Consider the following 9,876-nt stretch of genomic DNA (forward strand, 5'->3'; position numbering starts at 1 on the left):
CGGCACGTGGACACACCAGGACTGTACGACCTAGAAGAATGTTTCACCAAAAACAAAGACAGGCCTTAGGGCTGCGAATTAGTCACCCACCTTTGGCTTGGTAGCATTGCTTTCGGTCCACTAGGCCAACTGGTCACGCTACCCTCCTCCAAATCCCAGCCCAACCCTCAGACACAGCTGCAGGTAACAAGTATGGAGTGGTCCCTTTCTCAGCAGGTTCCACTCCTGGGATAGAGTGTCCACAGCTGGCTGTCACAGAGCCACAGCTTTAGCGGATTTCTTCCTCTTGGGCCTGTCAAGGAGCAAACTCAGAGGGAAGAGTTTTCCAGGACTAGACCCTTGGGATGGGCTTGGGGCCTGAGCTTTCACCTGGTTCTCTGCCGCACCCTTCCCCCCTTACTGTTGTTTTTATGTGCTATTAAAATGGAACTGACTCACAGCAAACCATAAAAAAATGCCCATCCTTCTTCCTTGGAGCAACTGGTAGATTTGAACCATATGCTTCTGGGTTGGCAGCACAACTCCTTACCTCCTTGTTCTGTGCTTTCAAGTTGGAACCAACCCATAGTTGACCCTCAAGCTGATTTTTAGAGGTATTAGGTCATTTAAGAGGAGACTGCCCATCTATCTCCCATGGAGCAGCTGGTGGATGTGAACTGTGTGCCTTCAGGTTGGAGGTGCAGCTCCTTACCCACTAAGTCAGAGAAAGAGCTGCACCCAGGCCTGGCACACAGTCTGTCAGTCCGTGACCACTTCCCATCAGGACTAGGACGGCAACTTCCTGACTTCTGTCTTCTGCCCTCTCCTTTCCCAGCTTGAGCTGACCCCCACTCCATCACCTGACTCAGCATCTTCCCAAGGCCTTCCTAGCCCAAAGGCAAAGTGTAACACCTCTGTTTGGAACCTTCCAGATCCTTTCTGCACCCTTTACCTCCTGACCCTCCCGCGCCTCTGCACCTGGTGCTTCAGCATACCTGAGTATCCCCCCAGGGCTGATCAGTGGTCCCCCCTTTATTCCTCAGCTTACACAGCTGCCTCTGTTGGACCCAACTCTGCTCCATGTTCCCTCTACCTATAAAATTCCTAATATCCCATAACCAATGCCTCTTCCTGTCCTAACCCTTTGAATGTGCTTTGTGCCATCCGTGATCAAGTGCTCCTCACCCTTCTCTCCAGGCCTTCCTCCTAGTCTCTGCCATGGGCCTGGTGGCACCTCTTGGTTCCCTACTGGGCTCAGCTTCCTGAGAGTAGAACCAGCGGGGTGCCAGAGAGCAGGGGTCCAAAGCCATGGCTGACCACCCCAGTGCTTCTCCAACTTCAGTGTGAATCCATATCACCTGGATCAGTTGACAATTACGTCTGTAAAACCCGGATTCTGAGGAAGCGGGTTGGGTGGGGACTGAGATGCTGTCGTTCTAATAAGCTCGTCGCAGATGAGGCCCATTCTGTTAGATCAGGGACCACTGTGAGCGGCAAGGATTCAGCTCCTCGGATTGGCTGGAGAGCCAGGTGGGAGCCCAGGTGTGTGGGGGCCGTCGCGGGGAGTATAAGATGCTGGGTGAGGAGGCTCTGGACGCTGCTGGCGTGGCTCTGAAGGCACCATGATGCTGGGCTACCGGCTCTTCATCTGCTTTCTGCTCTGGGGCGGCACGGGCCTGTGCTATTCCCACTCCCTCGGGCTCATTCAGAGAGACACTCAAGGCCTTGTCTCCTCGAAGCCGACGCCCCCTGTGTTGGTGAAATGTCTGGAGGCTCAGTTGGTGGTTACTGTGAGCAAAAACCTCTTTGGTACCGGGAAGCTTGTCCGGCCTTCAGACCTCACCCTGGGCCCTCAGGGCTGCAGGCCCTTGCCCTCTGAGGTCTCTGATGACGTGATCAGGTTTGAGGTCGGCTTGCACGAGTGTGGCAATCGTGTACAGGTGAGATGGGAGCTTCCCCTCCCTGGGCCTGCCTTGGGTGGGAGTCACAGGAGGCAGCAGGTGACAGTAACAGTGTGCAGTGCAGTTTGGGAGACGAGACATACTTGGGAGTGGAGGAGGTGGAACCTCTGTGTCCTGAAGCTGGAGGGCCCTTTAACTGCTTGAATTGGTGAAACTGGTGTTGGGGGGGGGGGCTGTTGAGAGGCACCAGTGTTCTAAAGGTGCACATGGTTCCACCGGCTGCTCCAAGAGGGAGAGATAGGTAATTTCCTTCCGTGCAATTCAGTCTCTGAAGGCCACCTGAAGGTCAGCTATGAACTGGTTCTGACTCTGGGCCAGAAGGGGCACGTCTCTCTTCTCATTCCTCCTGGGTCCTCATGAGCCTCTGGAGGGGACCCAGGAGAGCAGAGGCCCGTGGAGGGAAATATGGACGTGAGATAGAATGTTAGGCACTTGATTGGGGCATATGATAAGAGACTTGGACACTTCAGAATACCACAAGCAATCACCGTCGAAGAAAACAGTTTGACTTGCCTTCTTCCTTCTTCATTCTTGCTTTATGATTGAGCTCTTCTGAACTAACAGTGAAAGTAATAGAAGGGAGTTTGGCCACCCGTGTTGAACTTCAAAGACCTTCAGCTGTTCTAGGGATAGCTTCTGTGGGAGAGGTTCAAATGGGTCTTAGGTGCTGGGAGAGACCTCAAAGATTTGTGGACAGATTTCCTCCCCTAAAGCAGAGGAAATAGATGCTCAGAGGACAGGAAGGGGCCTTCCAGCAATGCAGGGCCTGAACCCAGGGCCTCAGCTGTTTGCCCAGGCTAGTCCTCCAGCCCAGCATAGAGCCCCAGCCTCCTGGACTCTCCCGCCTGGACCTCTAGGCACAGCTCTGGTCCCCAGATTGGCCTTGAGGTCTCTTGGCTTTTGTTTCTGGGAGAGGCAACAGGGAGCTGCAGGCATTATTTCTAATTCTCAACATTAGAATCAGCTAGTGGAGCTTCTAAAAATCCTCCCGTCCAGGCTGCACCCAAGCCAATTAAGTCAGGAGGGGAGTGGGAGGCTGACACCAGTATTCTTCAAACTCCCAAGTGTGAAGAGCAAATCTCAGCAGTGTCCTTCCTTCATGGCCTTTGGTGATCCTGCCTGATGGGGATGAATGACCCAGAGCCAAGGCCAGCTCTGTTTCGTGCTCGCCGCAGGCCTGGCCTGGTTTATACTCTGCTGCTGCTGTTTGGACGCTTAATTCTTGAATAGGAAGCGCTACACTTTAACTTTTTTTAAGGTAAAAAGCAAAGACAGATTTATTAAAGATATGCCTGAAAGACCTTCCTCTGTGGGAAAGAAGTCATGGATGAGCCCAGGAATCTTTAGACTTAAAATTGACACAGGGTTCCACAATGAGGCGCTGGTTCTTAGCAGAATTTGCTTGTAGAGAACCAGGACCCTAATCCCGGAAGACTGAGGCAGGCAGGTGGGGCCAGGCAGCTAGCTGGACCCCAGGTGCAGCCTGCCGGAGGGTACAAATTGCTCTGTTACTCCTGATCTTTACCTTGGGCTAAAATTAGTTCCCCAGTATGTGAAATGGACATTCTTGGCCCTAATTGTCTCCTCAAAAAAGGAACTGGTGTGGGGAGGGTAGAAAGACGGTGAGTCCCCATGTCCAGTGGTCAGGCATCACGTGGCATCTGTTAGGAGAACTTAGTCAGAGGCGGAGAACCTGAGGTGTAAGGTGGCCCCTCACCTAGGCGTGTAGAGCAAGGTTTGACTAGAGGCCTGTTGTCGTCCTCCCTCCCTGCCCGAGTCAGGGGCGCTTTGAGCACATGACCTCAGGAAGGGTCACCCCTTGTCTTGTCTTCAGGTGACTCATGACGCCCTGGTCTACAGCACCTTCCTGCTCCACACGCCCCGTCCTGTGGGCAATCTGGCCATCCTGAGGACTAACCACGCTGAGGTCCCAATCGAGTGCCATTATCCCAGGTCAGTGGAGGGGAGCCCGTCACAGCCCTGCCTCAGATGTCCTAACAGTCTGCCCCCCTTCAGTCCTTGGCAGCGTGACACCAGGCCTCTGTGGTGACCGCCTGCAGCCCTGGGTGGGAGTCCGTTCCCTGGGTCTTGTTTAATCGTCTGAAATACGCCTCAGGGGTTTGGCTTCATCGGTGGTAGAAGCCACAGACACTCGAGGTGTGTAGTTCAGGGAGTGCAGCCCCGGCCCCTGAGCCTCCTGGGTTAGTCGGCAAGGAGCAGATGGGGTCTTGCACTTAAACTTCAGATACAACCATATTCACAAGGCTGTTGAGATGCCTCTGCAGAAGGATTGTGTGAACTCAGAGTTGAATCCAATACAGATGAGGCAGAGGTGTGAAAGGTCATGGGGAGGTTGAGATCATCTGGCTGGGTTCTAAGGACTCCACGGTGGGTTTTGGAAAGGAGGCACTGCCTGAGGGGACCCAGCTGGGGCCAGCCGGGGGCGGGTGTGGTGGCGACTGTGACTGCTCTCCCAGGCAGGGTAACGTGAGCAGCCTGGCGGTCCAGCCCACCTGGACGCCCTTCAGGACCACCGTGCTCTTTGAGGAAAAGCTGGCCTTCTCTCTGCGCCTGATGGAGGGTAAGTGAGGAGGGCTGGAGGGGGCTTGCCGGGACAGCCCTTGGCATCTTCAAGCCCTGACTGCCTTCCAGAGGACTGGAGTGCTGAGAAGACGACACCCATCTTCCAGCTGGGAGACACAGCTCGTCTTCAGGCCGAGGTGCACACGGGCAGCCACGTGCCACTGCGACTCTTCGTGGACCACTGTGTGGCCACGCCGATGCCAGCCAAGACCACCTCCCCTCATCACGCCATCATTGACTTCCACGGGTGAGGGGGAGCTGGGCTACCTTGGTAGAGGAACTTTCTAACAAGGGCCTCCTGGCCGCCCTGCAGGCCACCATATGCATGACCACCATTCTGTCCTCAACAGTTGTCTCGTGGATGGTCTCTCGGATTCTGCCTCGGAATTCAGAACTCCCAGACCCAGGCCGGATACTCTGCAGTTCACAGTGGATGTGTTCCACTTTGCCAATGACTCCAGGAACATGGTAACAAATCACCCCACCCACTCTTCCAGCCCGCAACAAGATCACACTCAAAGGTCAGCCTGGTGGGACTTATACATCCTGCTAGTTGGCTCTCCTATCAGCAACCAGCTTGACTGCCTGTCCCTCCTGATCTTCCAGGTGGATAAAGCCGTGAACCTGGAAGTCTTTGAAAAGGCATAGATAGGAGCTTTCCAGAGACTTAACACACCCCCTGAAGGATGGGGAGGTGGAGTCAGGGCCTATAGAAATAAAACAAAGTAGAATAGGACCCTGGAAAGTTTGGCTGAGGGCCCAAATGCGATGAGGATCACCAACCACGTGCTTTGTCCTTGACAAGGTCTGCAGGGCTGGGAGCCAGATGAGAGGTTTGAACCGAACGACTTGACGAACCCAGTGTCAGCCTTCCAGGAGGTTTTCCTTGAAGTGCAAGAGAAAGATACGGATATTTACTCTTAAGCATAGCCTCGCTTCTTGAATTTGATCACTAGACAAGTTTCTCAAACTTGGGCATGTTGGTCTTGAAGGTTTCTTGAACACAGTACTGGTCCCACTTCCAAGGTTTGATTCAGGTGGTCTGGAGCATGCAAAGGAAGTCTGCATTTGGGTTTTTTTTTTTTAAAAAAATTTGTGTCCTGTCAAATTGGATCCGACTGACCCAGGAGATGGCTCCTCCTTATCCAGCAGAGCGTCTGGAATCAGCACAGATTCTTGCCACTAGGCCACCACAACTCCCTAGGAAGTCTGCATTTGTAACAAGCTCTCAGGTGACACTGGTCACGTGACCACACTTTGAGAACTAGTAAGGTAGAAAGTCCACGCCATGGGGGTGAAGGAGACTGGATGGCTGTACTGATCAGGGGGGGAGCCTGAGCTCCAGGAAGGTTCTACCTCTAGAATGGGAGGGATGAAGTGACTCGCCAATGCCCCCAGCACGTGAAAGAAGGAATCGACCTTACTCCGAAGCTAGTCTCCCTGGTGTCTTGGGCTCCACGTGGCCCCGAGAGGAAGTGAAAGATAAGAGCAGCCCCCTTCTTGGGCTAAAACTCAACTCGCCATCCAGCAGGTTCTGACTTAGAGACCCTCAACCAGGCTGCTCCAAGGACTCCAATTCCCCTGGAGATCCGAGGAGTTGCACTGTTGATCCAAAGGTGGTTCAAATTGACCAGTGGCTCTGAGGGAGAAAGATGAGGGAATTTCTTCACATGAGCTACAGCCTCTGAAAACAGCCTGGAAGGTCAGCCTGAGTCAGTTCCCACTTGGTGGTAATGCGTTAGATCTTTTTCTTTGGCCTGTAAATCGCTGTGGCAGGAGACATCATGCTCCAGAGAATCGGCTGGTAGACTGGACCCAAGGAAAACAACCCTTGGGCTAGCGCTGGAATACCAGAACTACTCCCCTTGTAATTGGGATGCGAACTCTAGCGGAGCAGCTAGGAGCACTGAGATTTATAGACCACAGAAGTGCGCCTCAGCTGGTGAAAAGTCCCGGCAAACGGGCCTGTCGGGTTTTTGAAACGTTTTTTCCTGCTGATGCAATTAACCACTAGGTGGTGGTAAAGGCTCGTGACTCTGCAGAAGGCTTCAGCCGGGAGTCTATGCCATTTCACAGGCGGGGAGGGGGACGTCTGAGGTGGAGATGCCTCCGACAAATGGTCCAGGGCCTGCCTGATGTGTAAGGATTGGGTACCAACCCTATTGTGGTAAGGAGACCTTGGAAGGCAGATGACAGCAGAGCTGGGCTTAAAACCCATGGCTCCCAGCAGGGTGTATGTGCCATCGGAGGATTTGCTAGTCAAGGGTAGTCAAATCGCATTTCCCAGAGGAATGACTCTGCCATGTCTAGGCCAGGGCATCAGCCTGGAGTCAATTCCGCATTCTCACTTCATGGACAGATTGATGCTGCAGATGGGGCATTGAGGTCTCCATGGGTGAACGATGTTCCCACCTACCGGAGACCTGGGTCCAAGTCTCAGTTAAGCTATTTCATGTGTAGCCATCATCCCTGTGTTAATGGACAATTGGTCTATGATGGTGAACGGGTTTTTGAGGAACTTCCAGAGTTAAATTAGGAAGAAAGGCCCAGTGATGCTAAACACCAGCCAATTAAAACCTTATGGATCCAAATAGGGTTGAGGAATGGTTAGTGTTTTTGTTGTACAATGGGATTACCGTAGAGATGGACTGGAGGGCAGTTCTAGAGGGAAGGAATTGCACTGCCAATGGCCAATGCCCATCGCTTCTGCGGAGACAACTTGGGGCCTCTGAACCTGCTGGAAGGTCAGTTAGGAGTCAGTTCCAACGGGACAGTGCAGCGGCGTAAAGGCAAGCTTCGATAGCAGTCCAGGGAAGCGTACCTTAAAGAGAGGCTGACAGGGGACTCCAGGTCTGACATCAGAACGCAAGAAGCTAGTGGAATGGATCTCGACTAGAACACTTAGGGACCTGGGGTCACAGAAATGCCTTTCCCCTTTTCTCAGCTGCAAAACAGTGCAACACTCAGCCATCTCTTAAGAGGACATAGCTTGTCAGCTAATCAGGTGGCAGTCTCGGGAGTCCTGCTGAGGACTGGCTGAATAGTGCTCTCTTCCCGCCCCCACACACCCCCTGTGGTTCTCACTTAATGGGCCTGGGGCTCAGTGGGCTAAGTGAACAAACTCAAGAGTGAACTGGGGCAGCAAAGATCCAGCGTATGATGAGGTTTGCTACTCTCTGCACACTTGAGCAAATGACCTTCGAACCTCGAGTGCAGCATCTCCTAAATGGGACTCTCCCTCATGGGTGTGTGGCATTGAGAAGTGGCTTGCTAAAGTCACAGGCACAGCTTAGCAATGGCTATTTTTTTTTTCAGGTCTACATCACCTGCCATCTGAAAGTCACTTCGGCTGAGCAAGCCCCCGACCAACTGAACAAAGCCTGCTCCTTCAACAAGTCTGCTGACAGGTAAGATCAGCTGGCACACGGCTGGAGTGGAGACCACTCGAGTCTCTTCCCCACATTGGCAGACCCTCTGCAGCCTCCTGAACCCTCATGAGCCCTTCTCCCTCTTCAGCTGGTTTCCGGTAGAAGGCACGAAGGACATCTGTGACTGCTGTAACACAGGTGACTGTGGCACCCCAGGCCTTTCCAGGTGGACTCCCCTGGACCAGCTGACAGTCAGCCAGTGGCAGAAGCCAGCTCCCCGAAGACGCAGGCACGGTATGTTCTCCGGACAGCCAGGGGACTGTCACCTGTCGCTCTTTCCAGAGCATTTACTGTCAATCACCGGAACAAGGGATACTACCTCTTACTTGTTCAGGTTGCTCATCCCAAGAGGTTGGGGCTTCAGGTCTCTTAGCAGAAAACTTAGGATTGAACAGGAGGTGGCCCTATGCCAACCTTGCCTTTGTCCTGGGGTTCTACTAAAACATAGCACTGGGTGTTGGGGGGGAAACAGGACAAACCATCCTAGCTCATGCTAGTGAATACTATGTTCCTTCTGTAGTCACTTGTCAATAAGACAGGACCGTAGTATCCAAAGAGCGTCACTGCAGATTTGGGAGAGGAGCATTCTCTCAAATCACCTCTCCATTTGAAGACGATTGCTGGCTTTTCTACTTAAAGTACTAACCTACTTAACATATTACTGTTGCTAGTTGAAAGTTACAGGCAAATGAATAGATTACATACAGGCACTAGCAAACAGACAACTAGAGGAATGGTTTACATTTGGCTGACAAAAACAGTTCCAAAAGACAAATGTTAATCCAGGAAAAATGGATTTCCTTTCCCTGAACACAGTTCGAGGTCATCTGCAAGACTATAGAGAAGTTACAGTAGGGTCTGAGGTCCACACAAATGTAACTAGATGGCTCAATCAGTTGTGTAGGCTAGAAACACAGGATATCAAGGTTTTAGAGCTATAGGATGTGTTTGAATAACCCTGAACTTGGTAATGCCACCCTGTCAATCGAGGAAAAGCATCCCCTTCTAACTTGACTGCTGGAGCAAGAATCTTTGGCAATGGAACTCCTGGATGTCTCTTCCTTTAACAGTGGCGGAAGCAGCAGACATTACCGTGGGACCCCTGATCTTTCTGGGCAAGGCTGGTGACAGCAACAGAGGAAGGTGGACCTCGGACGCCAACGACTCCATGTTGCTCGGTCTGGGCCTGGTGGGGAGCATGATCTTGACTCTGGCAATGGTCATCCTCGGTCTCCCCAGGAGACAACGTGACGTTTCCTCCCCTCTGGTGTGTCCTGTGTCTGCTTCTCAATAAAAGAACAGTAACCTGCTGTGTGTGTCGTGCAATAACTACTAGTCGAATGGGGGGCTGGCTGTAATGTTTAGTCATCGTTGGATTGGATCTTGGTGTCAGTCCACTTGTCCACATTGGAGGGAAATTTGACTTCTGGCTCTAGGTAACATGGCTTTCTTGGAGCCAAGTAACTGCAATCTGATACCTGATCTTTCTAAGACTAAAAATGAAAGCTTATTGGGGCCAAATGTAGAGTAGATCTGGCCAGTCTGGTTTGTAGGCTTACCAAGAGGTGGTGCTTGAGGGAAGACACGTTAGGCTCAAACCTTCTAGAAAACCTCTTGTTAGACTTTCAAAAAACCCAAGGACAGTTAACTCCTGAATGACGGAAACCATGAACATGGGAACTCTGGTCTAGTGGGTAAAGAATTGCATTGCCAGATCAAAGCATCTACCAGCTACTTAAAGGGAGAGACATGGACAATCTCTTCCCAGTGATTTACAGCCTCTGAAAACTCATCAGTTATGAGCTGGTTCCTGCTTGATGGCTGAGTATATGTATGCTTGCTTGTGTTCAAGCATCTAGCTCACGTAACATCAGACAAGAGACCAAACAAATCATAATTGGTTGCCACACCATCCATCACTCTGG

At 52.0% G+C, this 9,876-nt stretch overlaps 1 protein-coding gene across 1 annotated transcript; it reads left to right on the plus strand.

The window, feature by feature from the left end:
• The first annotated feature begins 1,601 nt into the window (after positions 1–1,601).
• Positions 1,602–9,245, plus strand: ZP3 (zona pellucida glycoprotein 3 (sperm receptor)). Its single transcript, XM_006889698.1, has 8 exons — positions 1,602–1,919; positions 3,775–3,893; positions 4,418–4,521; positions 4,593–4,770; positions 4,874–4,991; positions 7,839–7,930; positions 8,040–8,185; positions 9,022–9,245. Exons 1-8 carry the CDS (start codon positions 1,602–1,604, stop codon positions 9,243–9,245), a joined length of 1,299 nt encoding a protein of 432 aa, XP_006889760.1.
• The last annotated feature ends 631 nt before the right edge of the window (positions 9,246–9,876 follow it).

This window comes from Elephantulus edwardii, unplaced genomic scaffold (assembly GCF_000299155.1).
Source record: "Elephantulus edwardii isolate Elephantulus edwardi_28Jun2011 unplaced genomic scaffold, EleEdw1.0 scaffold00080, whole genome shotgun sequence".
NCBI classification, from domain to species: domain Eukaryota; kingdom Metazoa; phylum Chordata; class Mammalia; order Macroscelidea; family Macroscelididae; genus Elephantulus; species Elephantulus edwardii.